This window comes from Mustela nivalis (assembly GCF_964662115.1).
Source record: "Mustela nivalis genome assembly, chromosome: 10".
Lineage (NCBI taxonomy): Eukaryota > Metazoa > Chordata > Mammalia > Carnivora > Mustelidae > Mustela > Mustela nivalis.
Genome location: NC_139029.1, coordinates 35,996,508 through 36,014,933, shown reverse-complemented (window position 1 = coordinate 36,014,933; position 18,426 = coordinate 35,996,508). Strand labels below are relative to the sequence as shown.

Sequence of the window (18,426 nt, the reverse complement as noted above, 5' to 3'; positions counted from 1 at the left end):
GGACGAATATCCATTCGGAAGGAAGGCAGGAAGATGTGGTTCATATACACTATGGAGTATTATGCCTCTATCAGAAGGGATGTATACCGAACTTTTGTATCAACATGGATGGGACTGGAAGAGATTATGCTGAGTGAAATAAGTCAAGCAGAGAGAGTCAATTATTGTACGGTTTCACTTATTTGTGGAGCATAACAAATAACATGGAGGACATGGGGAGATGGAGAGGAGAAGGGAGTTGAAGGAAATTGGAAGGGGAGGTGAACCATGAGAGACTATGGACTCTGAAAAACTGAGGGTTTTGAAGGGGCAGGGGTGGGAGGTTGGGGGAACCAGGTGGTGGGTATTAGAGAGGACACGGATTGCATGAAGCACTGGGTATGGTGCAAAAACAATGAATACTGTTACGCTGAAAAAAATAATTAATTTAAAATAATTTTTTAAAAAATCCTTCCTCCCTGTCTCCAGGACCAGGAGAAATACCTGTGCCCAACCCACTTGTAAGGAAGACCAGACATGCATTTATTAACATTTTGAATGCTGTTACTCTTCTATCTCGGAAAAACGAAATATCTAGGTACAGAGTACTGTGAAGACAAAGAATCTGATCAATTCTGCTAAAAGAAGAAAGGAAGGAAAAGTTGAGACATTTGAGCCTTAAAGGAAGCATGGATGTTAAGTGGGCAGAGAAGAGCATCAGGGTAGCTAGCTCAGGCAGAGAGAACAACCAGGACAAGGAGGACCACACCATAACAGAGACTACCCAGCCTGCCGCTACGAGCTCTCGTGTCTTCTAGCAGAGGAGGAAGTGCGGGGCAGTGTGCTAAGAGCCCCGGCTTAGTCAAGTCAGCCTGCTTCCTGTCCTGCTAGAATCATGCACCAATGGTGTGAGTTGGTGACAAGGGGCCAAATAATTTCTTTGCCTCCATTTTCTCATCCCAGAAAGAGAAAAAGTAATGTCTGGCCCAGGGTTTCATGTTGCCCAACTGTAGGAGGGAGGCACCCTTCACACCGCACACCGAGGTCCTACCTATCTCAGGCAGGTCGGGAGGGTTCAACAAGGGAATACAGATGAAGACTTAACATAGTGGCAGGCACTACGTGCTCAGTAAACATGAGCTATTGTTCAGCGGTCTGCTGCAATTTTAAGGAATGAATCTCTTTGGAGTCCTTTTTATTTATAAAGGTTTATGCATCCCTATCCTTTTTAAGCCATCTGTGTGTTCCGAGATTTATTTGAGTACAATGCAAGATGCCCTTTGCCTAATACTCTGGGCTTCAACCAAAAGCAAAACAAAACAAAAAATTAAATCCCTCTAAGAGGCTTTGAATGATCAATCTTTTGTCCCCAGTCTTGGTTCATTTGATTCATGCCAATGTATAGAAGTGTCAAATATATTTATTTTTATTAATAAAACCTGTCTTCTGTGACCATCCAGCATTTCCTCTGGGAACTTTTTCTGATATAATTTTGTGACTCTGAAGTTTAAAGATGTTTGTTTTATCTTTTTCTTTTATATCCAAAAGCAAGTCTGTTTGGAATGGATTAGTTGGATAGAACATCTGACTCAGAAAATGGGACAGCCATGAATTTGCCTGAAGATTCAGAAACATGGCTAGGGGACAGTGATTATTACCAGACTTCAAATGTCAGCAAACTCTTCAGGGTTGCAGGAGAGAGAAAACAAAACACACAAGGTTTAATGGCTTTTGCTATGGGGGCAGCCAGGATGAAATTATTTGCTGAACACATGAGAGTCTTTTTGTTACTTGTCCAACTGGATTAATTGAAGCCTGTTAACACTCTGTCTTGTAAAACAGAACATAGCCCTTAGCTACTCACCAGTCCACATAGAGAAGGCAGAGGTTATCGTCCTGCTAGAATCATGCACCAATGGTGTGAGTTGGTGACAAGGGGCCAAATAATTTCTTTGCCTCCATTTTCTCATCCCAGAAAGAGAAAAAGTAATGTCTGGCCCAGAGATCAAGTCAGCAAAGTTTGTGAATGTAGCAAGAACCATGACTAGGTAAAGTCAAAGGAGTTTGGTCAGAGGCTCCTGGGTGGTTCAGCTGAGGCATCCGACTCTTGGTTTCTTCGGCTCAGGTCACGATCCCAGGTTTGTGAGAATGAGAACAGCCCTGCCCTGCGCTCTGTGCTCCGTGGGAAGTCTGCTTGAAGATTCTCTCCCTCTGCCCCTCCCCCACTCGTTTTTCCTCTCTTATTTTTCTCTCTTTAAAATAAATATATAAATCTTATAAAAGAAAAAAAGCTTAATTAGTCACAATTTGGAATTAGACTCTGAGCCTGGGGTTCAGAGGGCAAGATGTTCATTAGGGAATGCCCTGGGTCCACACCAGCGGAAGGAAGGACACAGGACCGGGTGTAGGGAGAGGTTGAGCTGAGATGTGGGCCTGGTCACAGCCTTGGCCAACCCCAGGGGGCTATTGAGCTAAAATGACCCATCAGACTTGTCTCACATGACGCTGAAATGACAATGCCTTTATACTTACTAGTCAGTGGATGTGAGCTGCTCCCAGAAGGGTGGGACCCCTGACAAGGTGGGTCTGAAATGGGGCAGTTCCTTGTCAGTTCCCGTGAAGTCGGCCTCCCCACAAAACTGCCAGTAGTTGGCGCATGTCCTTCCTGTCCTCGCCTCGCCCCAGCTCCAAATTCTATTGTCACATGTGTGTAATCCAAACCAGTTCCAAAAGCCTCCCCGGACAGAGAGAAGCCCCACCCTCTCCCTTTCCCAGTTGACCCCAATGAAATAAAGCCTCAAGTGACTCACTATCCAAAAATTACTTAACTTCTGGGCAGCAACCTCCCCTCACCCCCAACACAAAAATACAGATTCAGTACTAGCTCTGTGAGGTAGGTTGTGTTTTTCCCAAGCAGGAATTATAAGGACCTTTTACAGCCCTGATCTTCCCAGGCCTCAGACCCACAGACACAACAGTATGCTCAGACCTGAACTCATCATTTTACTGGATTTGCTTTTGGCGTATATCCATCCATTCACCAATCCTTATTTTTATTGTGTAAATATATATAACAACATTTATAATTGTAACCATTTGTAACTATATAATTCAGTGGCATTAAACACATTCACAATGCTGGGTACCCATCCCCACCATCTATACCCCGAAGTTTTTCATCGTCCTCAACATAAACTCCATCTCCATTAAACAATATTCTTTCCTTCCCCCCTCTCCCCGCCCCTTGGGAACCTCTATTCTACTCTGTGTCTCTCTGAATCTGCCTATACTAGGCATCTCATATGTGTGAAATCATACATTTGTCCTCATGTGACTGGCTTATTTCGCTGAGTATAACGTTCTCAAGGTCCATCCATGTTGTAGTAAATATCACAATTTCATACCTTTTTATGTTACGTGGTATTCCATTGTGTGTGTATACATTTTGCTTATCCATTCATCTCCCGGGGGACCCTTCCTTATTTCTTCCCTTTCTTGCAGTGATACCCCAACAATCTCGTACACAGCCATCCCTTAGCAGCCTCTGACCCTTTAATTTCTTCTCTTTCTCTTGTGTTAACAATTTTCCTAAACAAACAATAAGGTGCTCCCTGGATATGTACTCGCTGCCCTTCCTCCCCCTCCCTGACCCTATCCCACTCTCGGCTCCATCATGGCGCTCCATTTACAGTGGCCTTCCGTGGCCTTAGCATTGCCTCTACCTGTCTCTCCAAGCTGGTCTGCTCTATACTCCTTCACGTCTGATGCTTCGGCCACACCAAGCACCTCACTCTTCCCCAAACATGCCACTCCCTAGGACCAACTTGTCTTGCTTGTTTCTTCTGCCTGGAATATAATGCATTCCATTTTTCTGCACAGAAATCTCTACTCACCATTCAAAATCCAAATTAAATGTCGTATCTGTGAGCATACCTCCCCAACTCTGCCAGGTAATTTGTTTCTCTCTCCTCCATTTCCCCAGAGTATTTTGTTCCTTCCTCTACTTTCAGTTCTTATTGCAGTGCACTGCAATACCTTACTCGTCCGCCTTTTCTTTATTAGATTGACTTCTGCTTGGACTGCCAATTTTTTGCACGTCTATTCTGTGTGCCTGGAAGCTAGCACCATCCACAAAGACTGCTGCCTATGTGAGCAGGGCAGTGGGGTGATATCTGAAGGCAGAGTCCCGTGTCTGGTCTAGAACCACCTGCATTACTGAGTGATGGGGCTAGGCCATCTCATGGCCCCTCTGAGTTTGTTTCTTCATTTGTAAATAATTCAACATCCTAGAGTGTTACTGAGAGCTGCATGAAGTGATTGATGTGGAATTATTTTTATAAAACAATTGTGAGTTGTCTAAAATGGCCAGTTTCTTTAGTCTTCATGTACTTCTCCTTCCAGATTAATCTGCCCTTCTACAGGTCATTCCCAGTTTTGTGAATTATTCTTTTAAGAATAAGTCACCAGGGGCGGCTCAGTGGGTGGCTCAGTGGGTTGGGCCGCTGCCTTCGTCTCAGGTCATGATGCCAGGGTCCTGGGATCGAGTCCCGCATCAGGCTCTCTGCTCAGCCGGGAGCCTGCTTCCCCCTCTCTCTCTCTGCCTGCCTCTCTGCCTGCTTGTGATCTTTCTCTCTCTGTCAAATAAATAAATAAAATCTTAAAAAATACTTTATAAGGATAAGTCACCAATAGTGGGGATGTAATTTGAAGTAAATGATTCATTTGAGTTATCGTCACAGGGCTGGGTTTGTTTGTGTACGTGGTTGGAAATGCAGAGATGCACAGTTTAGGCAGTAAAAGAAAGAACTTTCTAATGGTCCGTATAGTCCAATGGTGGCTTCCAGCTCTGAAGTTAGGGAGTTCTCCATCACTGGAGGCATACAAGCAGAGCCTGGGGAGCTTTATTTATCAAGGAGGCCAATCAGAGAATGTATGACCTGGCCCGAGGGGCAAAAGAGAGCTGAGCTGGCTGACCTGAGGGTCCTTCTCTTTTAAATTTACACACAAACCACTCTGAGAGATGGATGAGGCTTTTGCATTTTATTCAGGGGATAAGGTAAAATGGAGGAGGTTTTCTTTCCTCTTTAAATGAAAGTTGTGGATTTTATGTAAGACCACTGTAACAAATCTGACATTTCTACAGTGTAAGTCTGAGCTAAAGCTGAGATTTGATTTTGAAATATGAAAGTAAACTGTTACTAGCTCAATTTAAGTCTCTAGGATTTATATTCATATATATAACCTTTAAAGTTCTCCCAACTCTTCACCCTGGAGAAAAAGAAGAAATTACAGTTATCTTACTTAGGGCCGGAGGTTGAGAGACACACTAGTTGTAGGTTAATGGAAAACTGACCCTGTTTTGCCTGGGCTCCCAGCAGCTTCCACCACCTTCCAACTGATGTGAACTCTCACACCCAGGGACATAGTTACGAGCCTCACATATTAAATTGAGTGCTTTTGTAGTCCAAGCTCGATTACAAATCACGTTTTGAAATGTTTCTTCATGGTATTTTTAAGAGCACGATTGGTTTTTAAACATCAGCCTTTCACAGTCCAAAGCAACTTCTTAATGTCGTTATTGCTCATGGCAAACCATTTCAATTCTCCAGAAACTATCTTCCAGGGTTTCTCTCTTTGCGCTATTTCCACCCAGCGTGTCGGTGTGTGGCTTGCTTTCCTTGTACACCTCCTCCACCACCGCCCACTCCCCCCCACCTGCCCCAGAGCTGGGATTGAGTCAAAAGCATGCCATGCTGGCATTAGAAGACTCCTAGATCCCATCTCTGCTAATTCCTATTTCTGCAGCCCCTGCCCCACTCTCATTAAGAATGAAGAAACTGAGGTATGGTGGGGCTCAGGGGTGCTCACAAAGCAAGTAGTAGCAAAATCAAGCTCGGTCATGCGGACCTCAGAGTCTCAAAAGACTGAGTTTGGTTTGCCAGAAGTAGCACATAAAAGTAGGTACAAGTAGTCTATTTGTCGGGGGATCCCAAGAGGCCACAGGCACGTGAGGAAATGCGACAGTGTTTCCTCATTAGGGAAGGTGGCTGTTTAGGATGCAGTCATGGACAGGTTAGCACCGTGGGCAGCCAGGGCTCAAGTCCCTGAGAAACTTTGCAGAAGGTTCACAGCAAGCACCACCCCCACCGGCCCCGGTACAGAGCTGAAGGGCTTTCCACAGGAAGTCACCCAGCAAGCAGCGCTGGTGCTGCCTGGGAGACACGAGTGGGGCTGGGGCAGCTGCTGCATCAGGGCTCAGATGCAGAATCCGCTCCCGTCTCTGGCCAATGAATCTCAGAGCTCTCTGCCTTCGAGCCAAGAGGCTGGAAAGAAACATGATTTGTAAAGGGAGATTAAATGTGCAAGGTCCATATTTGCAAATGAGCAGTGTCCCTATTCTGTGGGAACGTGCCGTGCACTTTTTGCACCTTGCCGCCTTGGCTCATGCCATCCCTCCTGCTTGTGACTTGTCCTAGAAAACTCCTACTCATCTTCCAAAGTCCAGCTCCATCATGAACTTTTCTGCTATGGCCTTTCCTGATTCCTCAGGAAAAATTAACCACTCTCCTGCTTTGCTCTGACAGCGCATTGTGCTGGCTCTGAAATAACAGACGACGTAGTGTCAAGCATCCTGTGCGCCCATCTCAGCTCTACTAGTAGCAATAATAGCTAATGTTTACTGAGTTTAATTATGACTTTATGTGCCAGTCACTGTTAAGAATACTTTATGTAGATACTTATACTTATGTATCCCTTCAATGGCTCTACTATGAAGTAGCTGCAGTTAACATCTCCAATTTGTAGAAGGGAGTCAGAGAGGTTAAGCAGCTTTCCTGGGATCATGTTAGCTAGGGGCAGAGCCAGAAGGTTCCAGAATGTCAGGCTACCAAGTCCCTGCTCTTAACCACTCTGCCGAACAGCCTCTCTTTGGCCACAGTAGAGAAGGAGCGCCAAGGACTGAACCCTGACGGTACTGCTGGCAGTTTTCATAGGGTGTCCTGCGAGGCTAGGAAACATTGTAGAGAATCTGACAGGGATTGGCAACACAAGACTTACATTTAACAAAGATCATTCTTGCTGTGGTGGTAGGGTGAATTGGAAGAGGAGAGCTTGAACACAGAGATGGGTGATGGTCGAGAAGCTGGTGCAGTGATCCGGGAAAGAAGTAACGAAGTTCCAGGCTTAGCATGAGTTAGTCCCTGATTACCTCCCCCGCCACTCCCCAACGCAGCGGGGCTACCTCCGGTGTTTGTGCAGGTGGTGCCCCGCACACGTGATCTGGCCAGGGGGGCAGGTAGGGGCGGAAATGCAGCCGCCTGTGAGCCCTGGCAAGGGGTCACACACACCAAGAAGGAAAGGCACTTTTTGCTCACTTGTGCAAAGAAGCCAGGTGGGCCAGTGGGGACCTTACCAGTGCAGACATTTTAAACTACTTTTTGTTTCCTGATTATGTCATGGTTTTCCCCCACCTCTGTGTTTTGAACATTTGGTTTCTTCTGTGGAGGATGCTCTTTCTGTCATTAATTTATTCTTTCACTTGATGGTGATTTGGTGGGGAGCTTACAATTTACAAGGTAGGATGAATATCTGTGGAATCATTCTACAAATAGATCCGTCTGACATTTTCTTCAAAGGTGAAGTCAGGGGACCATGAGACTCTAGGCTGGGTGCTGAGGGCTTCGCTGTTCTGGAAGGCAGCTGGCCGTAGTAAGGTCGTCACTGGGAATTAGGGCTTCCCTTAGGATGTGCAGAATTTTTACACCAAGGTGAGCCAACTAGGCAAAGAGGGTAGAGAAGGAGAGTGGCCACTTTTGTCAAGGAGCATGCTCACGCATCTGTGGGCCAGAGGACAGAGGTCTGGACCCAGACAGGCTCACATCGCAAAGAGAGGGGACACTGCGGAGGAGGCCCTGCAGGACGACAGAGTCTGTAGAGGGGAGGGAGGGAGCACCACGGTGCAGACAGCAGGAGCTTAGAGACTCAGAGGCCTGTGGGAAACCCTCAGAGGCTGCTGGAAGCTTTCAAAACAGAGATGTTCAATACTTAATTTCAAATTGTGCCTCTGAGGTTTCCTTCCCCAAACCTTCAGTACGTTTGGCGGCACACAAATGCTTCTACGGAATGGTTTTGGGGAAAATGATGGGGGAAAGCTGAGTTCCCAGTAAAGGTCAGTGGGGAACAGCAAGGAAAAGCATGGCCAGGTGAGGTGACAACAATGAGGTCAAAGGTCAGAGGTCACAGAAATGTGGAGGCAGCACCAATAGGAGGTGTTCATAGAATCAGCTGTGTTTCAGCCTCAAAGGGCTAGAATTTTATGTGTAGCCAAGTGTGGTGAGTGACTAGTATAATGATCAGAGACAGCGCTGAGGAGGCTCAGATGAGAATAGGGGCAGCCTAGACATGAGAGAGAAAGGAAGGGACCTTCTCACTGTGTCCTTGGCAATGGGACAGGACTGGGTTCTCTTCTGGATATCTGAGGCGTGGTGTGTACAGTCCAGCTGAAGGAGGCTCCTCCCCACGGGCTGGCTCCCCAGGTCGCAACCCAGCCAGCCACCATGCAAACCTTCCAGGACCTTAGAGTATTACTAAGTCACCATTTACTGGCACTTTCACTTTCTGGGTACAAAGTCACTTGGAATGTGGTCCTTGGCTCTCGGTCCTTGCCCCTTGGACTATCCTGCTTAGTTGGGGAGAGAAACATCACAGGACAGTGATTGGTATGTGACAGAGGCAGGCCCAGAGGAGGTGGGAGTGGGAGAGGGAGACTGGCCTGGTTGTGGATGTCAGACAGCTCTGGTCATGGTATTTTCCAGGCTGGGTGGATGCCTGGCAGGCAGAGGGAGAGAGGGGCATGGGCCCAGGGCAGTGACTCGCAGGCTGTCCATGCAGCCTTTCTGCATGGCTACTTCTTCACAAGTTCTGTCTCTCCAACTGGACTTCAAATGCCTTAAGGCCATGGAGACTGCACTGTTTGGAAGTGATGGTGGGAAGGGGCAGAATTTGAGTGGCACCAAGGAGAGTCCCCCCCAGAGCTCCCTGCCCAAACATCATCTGTCACCATGCTTCCATTCCATCCTGGCCCCTCATTCCCTGGGGTGTGTCAGGGGAAGTAAAGGACCTCCTGGGTAGGTGCCTGCTGGAAATAGATGACTAGGGGTTGGGAACTAGGGAAGAAGGGGACAACGTGGGGAGGGAAGGGATGCCAGTGAGCAAAGATGCACTTGGACTTTTGCAACGTTCTTGCAACCCCATTTCTTATGCCTTCCACTTGTTTAAGCCTCAACACACAGGTACAGTAAAAGCTTCTGAAAGGAAGCACCCAGGGGGTGGGAACAGTGTTTCTGAGGTAGAAACATAGGCAGTAAAATGGACAAAGAGCTGGAGTCAGAAGACCCAGTGTGAGTCCTGCTGTGTGGCCCTGAGCAAACCCAGAGCCCTCTCTGGTCTCCCATTCTCCACATGGCCTCTCCACATGGCCGGTGTGCAGCCTGGGACAGGGGCTTCTGCTGGCTCGGCCTCCATGGTCCCCGGTTTCCACAGCAAGACAGACTGGCCAGGCTCCAGTCCAGTTTACTCGGTCTCCACTGAAGCCAGGTCTACGGAGTCAGGCAAAATAGCCCCAGAGGAAGATGTTGAGGGCCAGGAGCAGGATGGCATTGACGTTGCAGACGGTTCTCCAGAGCGGCTCCTCGGCGATGCTGGTCAGCTCCCGCTGGCGCGCAGCCATCTCCTCGGGGCTCCGTGCAGGCTCGGGGCTGCCGGCCAGCCCACAGAACCAGTCCCACAGCACCCTGCCCCACCGCCTGCACCGGGCTGGGGACCACAGCCAAGGGAACAAGGGAAGCAGAAGGGGAGGTGAGGCCAGGTGGCAGCCAGGGAGAGAGAAGGGGCAGGGGAGGGGGAACTGGTGAGACACAGAAAGGGGGCGCACAGAAAGAGGGGCAGGTGGCACTGGGGCCTTGCTGGGAACCTACAGACTGGGCGCCCAGCTGAGACTGGGACAGAGCTCTGACCCCAGCGTCCAGTCCTCCAGCAGAGCTTCTCAGTGATGCAAGTAGGGGGATGCGGTGAGGATAATGGGGTTCATCCCAATTCAGAGCATGAGGATGGAGTGGGACATGATCTCTTCCAGGACAGCTGGGAGCCACGTTCCCACTCCGGGCTGGCCTACCTGAGGTCCTGTGCTAACCACCCACCGGCTCCTCTGAGCCGCAGCTTCTCTCTCAATTAGGTTAACTGCGATGCTCAGGTCTTCTCCAGATTGCTTTGAGCATCAGATGAGAATGCACATTTGCTAGCATTTCGAAAAGTGAGCCTTGCTGGAGCAGCAGAGAGAGGTTCAGCTGACTACGGTTCCAAACACGCGTGAGACAGCTGGTGTGGACCTGACTCCACAGCACCCAGATGGGGCTGCTTTGAGGTGAAAGGGTAGCTCAGTTCTTTAAAAACTAAGTTTAAAGGAAGTAATAAAGTAAGTATTTTTAAAGTTTTTTTTTTTTGCATTAGCAGATGACATATTAAAATTAATATTTCATCGAGGTCAGACAGAACCCACTGGAAATGCTTTATGATCTTAATGACCTTGGAACTTGGTACCTGGTAAGCTCAGTGTGACTATAGCGTCTCTGGTCCCACCAAGAGACCATCTGGTTTCGCTCCCACCTTGTATCCAGGAGGACACAGGCTCAGAGAAAGGAGGGGACCTGCTTAAAGCGGCACTAAGCAACACCAGGCGTGTGGCATTCCAACGGTACTGGGTTGTAGCATTTTACAAGTCCATTCGAGAACTCTCTTCTGACTCTCAGGGCCGCCCTCAGAGGCCGGTGATGCACAGGGCATCGCGCCAGCTCCGAGGCTCAGAAGTCACAAGGCGGTTGTTGGTGAGCCATGACCTCGTACATGTGAGTGTGCGTACTCTTCTTTCTGACCTATTCTGCTGTCCTTAATATTTTTTTTCATCTTTCTTTTTTTAGGACACAAAACTACACTGCCATGTTGCTGTTTAACTCAAGGACAACAAAGATGAGGCTTCCTCTGCCTGTGGGCCTTTTGAGAGGGGGATTCCAGGGGTTGCCTTCTAGGGGTGGGAAATGCCTCCTTCATCTTTTGGGGGAGCAAGCCCCCCACACAGGGCTGGCATTTCTCTGCTTCTCCAGCAACAGGTTCTGCGCTGGGCCACAGGGACCGCCAGGGAAAGCCGTGATGATGGCGTCCGTCTGTCTCGTGCCGGGGTACCACCGGGACAGTGCAAGTGGTGCCCTTCCTCCTTCTGCTAAAGCTACCTTCCCAGTTTCTTCCATCCCTCTCTTCTCTTGGATCCACCTCTTAGAAGGGCCTCTGCTTCCTCCCTGCCATACACTTTATAGGAACCTAGACCAGGTTCTTGCCTTGATGGGGGGAGAAACGCTTTTGAGACCCATCTGGTATACGGACCACAAAATGTGAAAAAGAGACAAGGGGTTACATTATGCAAAGCAAAGCACACTGAAACTAATGGGACAACTGATTAGACAGGGGCCAGGGGTGTTGACTTTGAGCATTGGTAGGGCTTTCTGAAGTCAGCCCATACGGGTTTTGCCCTTGGAAGTTTGTAAAGGGTTACATTCTCCATTAAGCATAGGTTTTTAGAGTGGACCGCAGGCGTTTAATTGTCGCAGCTTGGGCAAGAAGATGAGAGTGTTGGCTCTTAGTGTGATGCTGGAGCTTATGATGTCATTGACTCCAGGCCCCTGGCTGCTTCTCTAGCAGGGCCTTAAGCAAAGGGGAGGGAGTCAAGACAGGGGGACAATTTCTCAGGCCTAGGGGAGCACAGGGCCCCCCGAACCTGGCAAAGACGAGGGACCTGAATGGCATGCTGCTGCTGGAAGTTCAGCTCTACCAGCTGGCACTTTGATGATGTCACCTATGCTCTCAGCTAAACACGACTTATTAGAAGTACCCAGAGGCTGGGAATGGGACTAAGACACTGTGGAGGCCCAGAAGGAGCCCCACCCAATCCAACAGGAGAAGGCTGCTGACCAAGGCACCCCAACTCCACCCACATGCTAGAGTTCCCTCTAACTGAGGCAGGAAGTAAATTTAGGACTTAAATATCATTAAATTATTAATTCCTGAAGGCAAGAGAAATTGATTTGAGGCTTTGCTTGCCACCTGATTTAACTTTTTTGACTGTAATTTTTCCTTCGGAAATTTATAATTTAGGAGATCTCTATAAGGTCATTATATCAGACTATTCTAATGTGGCTATTTCATCACACGGTGGGAAGGTTACAGTTGTGTTGTGTCTAAAGCAGTAACATTAAGTCTTATGCCAATTTTCAACTTCAGACACTGTGTGGCCTTGGAGTACATCTCACTAAGGGACTATTCGAACACATTTAAGGACCTCTAGGAGGCCAAAAGTATATGGCCATCAGCAGCTCGAGGACGATATCCAGGAATGGTTGTTGATCTAGAGGAACCTTGTGAAGAGGGACAGACCAATACGGACCCAGGGTTGCCATGTGCCTGGGTGCCTCAGGCAGAATGGTTAAGCCCCGAGGGAAGTAAGTTTCTTTGATGTGCCTCGTGTTTCCTTCCATCTGGAGGGAACTCATTTAGTGTAACACCCTTTGATTTCTCTGCCCTTAGACTCATTCAGCCCAGGGGAGGTGAGGGGACTTCCCTGCTGGTAGATTTGGGAAGCATGAAGGGGGCACACTTGGCTGTGTCCCTCCCTCCTCCTTCTTGTCAACGCAGGGCTCACAGGGGTAGGAGGCTGATGGGAACCTCTGTCTGACACTGGGCTTCACCATAAGGAAATGCACCTCCCCATGGATATAAACAAAATCTTTCTACTTATATATATACTTAAATACAAAATATTTCTACTTATATATAATCTACTTTCTACTTATATTTATACTTATACTAATTATATAATTATCTACTTATATTCTACTTTCTACTTATAAACAAAATCTTTCTACTTCTATATACTTATAAGTATATATATACTTCTATTTTGACTCCTGCCTTGTTTGTCTTATTTCTCTAATAGTTTGGTAGCCATGTGGGAAGGGAGGAACAGTCATTTTCTTTTTTTGGCATCCGAGATCTCATCCCCAAAGGAGGGTCTCTGGGGCCCCATGACACGGCATCCCCATGACCCCTGTGTGATGTGTGCCCCCAGCGTGGCCCCAGCCTACCTCCATGCTGGTCCCGGCCCTGGCTGGAGCTCTCTGTCCCTCCATCTCCTGGAGGGCTCACCCCAGTTGGCATCTCCAATGTCCCCAGCGTGCCCTCTGGGGCTTCCTTCTCTAGCTCAGGGTGGGGACCGTTCCGTGTCCACCATGTCAGGCGAGCAAGCTGGAGGGAAAGAAAATACTGCTTGACTCAGCGGAGCGTGAGGAACAGGCACAGGGCTGAGTCAGGAGGCCTGGCTCTCAGCCCAAATGCCCTTTCCTTTGAACAGCTGCATCCCTCTGAGCACCAGCTCTAGGCTCCCCACTCATAGACTGGGACGAGAGAAGCTGGACAGAGAGGCAGGCGCCCCATGACAGAAGGCTTCCAAGATCAGGTTGTGGAGTTGATACTCTTAAAAAGAAGCTCATAGGCGATGGAGAGTCCCTGCAGACTTTAGACAAAGAGACGAGACTCTGAGCTGCGAGATTTAGAAAGCTCTCTTGGGGTGAACTGAAGAGATCCAGGCTGGAGGCTGCTAGAACCGCAGAATACAAAATACAGAGCATTGGGGGCAGTGTTCGGGCAAGGAAGCAGTGAACATGGCTCTCAGGTTCCTGCCTTGGCCCATCAGCTGGGGCACGGGAAGAGCTCGGAGACTTTGCCTACAGAATGCCTGCGGGGCCTGCTGCCACAGAACAGAGATTGTCCGGGTAAGGAGCAGCGAGCCTGCATTCCCTGTACAGCCCTGGTGGCTTTCTCTCGTCTCCCTTTTTGGTGGCACAGCAGAAAACCCAACAAGTTCTCTAGCTGGTATGGGTTGGGCCCAACCAGAACTATCTGAGCTCTGTACTATCTCCTTTCCAAAAAGCTCTTTTCCTGGCCCAGCAGCTCTTGGTTACAGATTGGACCAATTGTCCCTCCCCTGTCGCCGAATTCCTACAGACATGTCCAGCACGCCGGGGGAGCGGCTGTCCTCTAGGACCCTTTCTTCCAGCGCCCGGCTATGTGTCTGCACGGTCTCAGGACAGCCCAGGCTGCTTCTCCACTTGTAAGGACCTCTCAGTAAGCGCGGCTTCATACTTCCGCGGTGTGCCATTAGCAGTGTATGGGCGGTGCCTCTTTAAAGCTGGATTTGGGTTTGAATCTTGGGCAAGAGCGAGAGAATGGAGTTTCATCTTCCTGTAGAGCATATAAACCAGCTCAGGGACAGTGTGGGTGAAAAGGGTTAGAGGCCATAGGTGGGTCCCTAAGGGACACCCTGAGGAAGGCTTCAGAAGAGCGAGCAGAGGGTTGGAGGGGAGTGTGCCACGGACATGAGCAGGACGTGGTGTGTGGCGGCTAGTTCTCCTCAGAACTCACTGGCGACGAAGATGCGGATATGATCATTCATTTCTAGCATCAAGGGGTCTTGGTGAGCGCAGTTTCTGTGGGGAGGTGGGACACCAGCCGGACTGGATGAGGAGACAGGAGGTGGGAAGTGGAGGCTGCCAGTGACCACCCTGCAAAGTCCGCTGTTGGGGAGCAGAGTGGGAGGAAGGAATGGGGCTGGGGAGGGGATTTCAAGTGAGAGATTCTTCCGTGTGGGAGTGAGGCAGTAGGCAATGGAGAAGCTGAAGAAAGCAGTGGGGAGAAAGCACTTCTGGAACGAGCCACCAGGGAAACTGGCCTGTCTGGACTCCTTTGTCTGTAGGAATTAGTGATGTCAAGGGTATAAAGTCATTTTGCAAACTCTCCAGCACTGTACAGGTAATGCCTTCCTCCTGAAGTTCTGGGACTAGCTTCTGGCACCAGTTCTGTTATTCACTGAATTCTATAATCCTCCCCCATTCATATGGTAAAGTGCTAACCCCCAATACACCAGAATGTGACTGCTTGTGGTGATAAGGCCTTTAAAGTGGTAATTATGGTTAAATGAGGACATCAGAGTGACCCCAATCCAATAGGGCTGGTATCCTTATAAGAAGAGGGGATTGGAACACAGACACACAGGGGAAGGGACAGGGTGAGGACACGGAGGCAAAGGCAGACGTCTGCAAGCCAAGGAGGGGGGCCTCAGAGGAAAGAACTCTGCCAACACCTTGATCTTAGACTTCTTGCTTCCAGAACTGTGAGAAAATAAACTTTGGTTGTTGAAGCCACACAGATGGCAGTGCTGTGTCATGGCTCCGCCCATGAGGTAAAGATGAAAGGTTTCAAAAGACTGAGGACTGGGAAATCTGTCAGCACAGGAGAGTGGGGTGCTGGCCCTGGGCTCTGGGAGACTCTATGTCTTTTCTTACCTACCTGTTCCTTCACTGACCAATGAATCCCTACTCCTTCTTCTAGGGCCAGCTCAAAGTGACCTTGCCGGGGAGCCCTCTGCCATCCCCCAGGGGTGACCGCCCCTCCTATGCTGGGCGCCTTCCCACATTTTCTCCTGGTAGGATAACTGTCGGTGTTGGTGTCTGTCCTGGACAGTCGGCAGGGACAATTCGTCTTTGTAACCCCAACACAGTGCCTGGCACACAGGACAAGTTCACTGAGTAATTTTCCAATTGAGTAAATTACTATTCACCTGGGATTGAATGATCCAGTGAGCTCCTCTCCCAAGAACGTGTGTATGGCCACAGAGGAGTCAAGCCACTGGAATGAAGCTCAGTGCTAGAATCCCAGGGCCCAGGGGGGAAGGGACAGCATTTCGAGGGGCCCCAGTCCCAGCACTCTACTTGCCTTTTCCTCAGGGATGGGGCTGGTACAGAGGCTGACAGCGACGATGACGATGGCAGTGAGCCCACAGAGCAGGAGGGCAAAGTAGAGGTAGTGGATGTCCTTCAGCACGGCCGGCCTCCGGTCCACCTCCCCACAGGCTGGCGCTGGGTAGGAGAACTCCAGGATCATGCGCACAAGCCCCACAGCCAGGCCGAACATGAGGCCCCAGAAGGCTCCCTGTGGAGAGAGGGCAGACATGGGGGCGGGGGCCCTGGCAAGCTCAGGTCTGTTACACCGTTTGCGGGCCCACCTCGGTGAGCTCCCCTGTAATGCTGAGCCTTTGCTGAACTTAAAAGCAGGCAGAGTGGTGCCCTGGGCAGGACATAGTCTCCAAAGTCAGCCAGAGGAGGATTTGGATTGTGGCTCCATTCCAGAATGACTGAACAGGTGAGACAGCCTCACTGGCTTAGAGTTTTCTCATGAGCAATGATAGAAGAAATTAGTATATAGTAAGTATAGATGCTTGCTATTCAGCCAGAATGGGATATGCTTTTGTAATAAGTAGGGAAAACCAGGTATCCCATCCTGATTTTCTGTCACAATAAATAATCAGAATAGAGCTCTTCTTTTTTACCAAGAAAGAAAGAAAGAAAGAAAGAAACAAACAACAACAACAACAAAAACAAAAAAGAAAGAAAGAGGAAAGAAAGAAAATCTCCTTCCTTGTTTATAACACCACTTGAACCAAACCTACACCTTTTCCCCATATGTGAGGGTCAGAAGGCTCATATTTTAAAAATGAGGTGCCGATCCTGACAGCAAAAATTCTGGAACAAACAGAAACACCCAGAATTCAGCCAAGACCTGCTGTGCACCTGGTTATCAGCAGGGAGGTTAAAGTTCCGGAAACGATAAACATGTGGCCTGGGTACCTGTCCTCCCCCCAAGGAGAGGAGCTTCTGGGTGTCCTTTGCAATGACGTAGAGCTCTCCTGTGGCTCATGTGGAACCGTGTCCGTGACATCCTTTAGCCCCCAAAGCACAGCCCACACTATCGGGCCCCTCTTTTTCTCTGCTTTCCTGGGGAGTAACCAAGGCAACCGTCCCGGCCCCTCTAGCTCCTCCCAGCCCATCAACCTGCAACAGCTTCATCAGCGATGCACCTGCAGGGTCATTTGTGGCTGGTGTTTGCCCACATACAGAACCTTATGGGGTTAGAGAGGGAACAGACCCCAGAGAGCCTCCCATTTGTCCTGGCCTTTCGCACACACTCTTCCACGTGTCGGAAACATTTTTCTCCTCCCCATTCATTCTTCAGTCTAGGCTCAGATGTCCTTCATCCAGGAAGTCTTCCCTGGCCCCTTCCCAGGCATCCCCTAGGTTAGGTGCTCCCAACCTCCACTCTCACAGCAGCCACTAGACCTTATGGTTATTCGCTATTGAATCATCTTTCCTCTCACCTGGCCCAGAGATGGTGGACCTTCATGAAACTTATAAACCATCGCATCTAGAAGCCTCCATAATAGGATCAATGAAGGCTTATCGAGTGAATGAGTGAATCAAAACCCTACACTATGAATGGGGAGATGGAAGCCTGAAGGAGGCAGCTGGTATGTCTATTATGTCCCAAAGAGACCCCAGGCTATGGACAGCCGGACCTCCCAGCCCTCTGGTGTGCAGGGAGAGACAGGGGCCCTGCTGCACTCACAGGCTCTGTGACCCTCTTGCAGAAAATGGCCAACAGGAAGAGGGCGGTGATAGGCGGGGCCAGGTAGCTGGTGACAGACTGGATGTAGTCGAAGAGCTGCCCGCTGTTGGAGCTCTGAATGATGGGGATCCAAAGGATGCTGATGACAACCAGGAACACCACGAACACTCTGCAGGGAGGGCACAGGGCTAGAATTTCCCTTCTTTGGGCTCCTTTAGCTCTAACCCGCCACTCCATTACACTGGCACTTATCTCAGAGCGGGGACTCCACCTTCTCCTCCTGACTTCACCTCAACTGATCCTGGTTCAGGCCCAAGTACCCTAAAGCACTGTCTTAACAATTTTGCATGCACGAGTTGAAAATTTTTCTTGGGTGCAATAATGCCATTGGCCAGGAGATGGCGCAAGAACCCTACAGATGGATGAAATAAAAGGCATGAGACCGCCTCAGTAGAAGGAAGGGAGGATCTTTGGAAATGTCTCTGAGCACCTGTTCTTTCCTCTCCCTTCCCTCCCACATTTCCCACCTCAGGCCCCACTGGAGCCCCTCCCCTCGCAGATCCTTAAATGTTCAGGCCCTACACACAGCACCCCCTTAGGCAGCTGTAGACCAGAGCCATCCTGATGGAAGGAACAGTGAGTGCAAAGGCACAGAGATGGAAGAGGGTAAATTATTGAAAGTCAAGTATCATCTTCCAAACGGAAAAAATAAACGTGTTCATCCAGAAACCTGAGTCACGGAGCCTTAAGTTATGAAGCAAAGAGTCCGGAAAGTGCCCCTTAGCCCCGTGTAAACTACTAGCCTAGGGAGGAAAAGAAAACAAGCCACCAAATGATACTTTGAAAAGCACAACATTGAAACCAACGAGATGAAGTTCAAGTTCTCCT

The 18,426-nt window shown here is 49.2% G+C and overlaps 1 protein-coding gene and 1 long non-coding RNA gene across 5 annotated transcripts in view; both read right to left on the bottom strand.

The window, feature by feature from the left end:
* Positions 1–18,426, bottom strand: part of LOC309843112 — a 1,054,942-nt gene that overhangs the window by 903,998 nt on the left and 132,518 nt on the right. The gene's annotated exons all lie outside the window — the stretch shown is intronic.
* The window catches only part of SLC5A9 (solute carrier family 5 member 9), a 31,565-nt gene continuing 18,149 nt past the window's right edge, over positions 5,011–18,426 (bottom strand). For both annotated transcript variants that reach the window (XM_082688103.1, XM_082688104.1), the window contains exons 12-15: positions 17,539–17,707; positions 15,853–16,068; positions 13,167–13,326; positions 5,011–9,792 (exon numbers count right to left, since the gene is read on the bottom strand). In XM_082688103.1, coding sequence (XP_082544229.1) covers positions 9,584–9,792; positions 13,167–13,326; positions 15,853–16,068; positions 17,539–17,707 — 754 coding nt within the window. In that variant the 3' untranslated portion in view covers positions 5,011–9,583. The remainder of the gene's footprint in view (positions 9,793–13,166; positions 13,327–15,852; positions 16,069–17,538; positions 17,708–18,426) is intronic.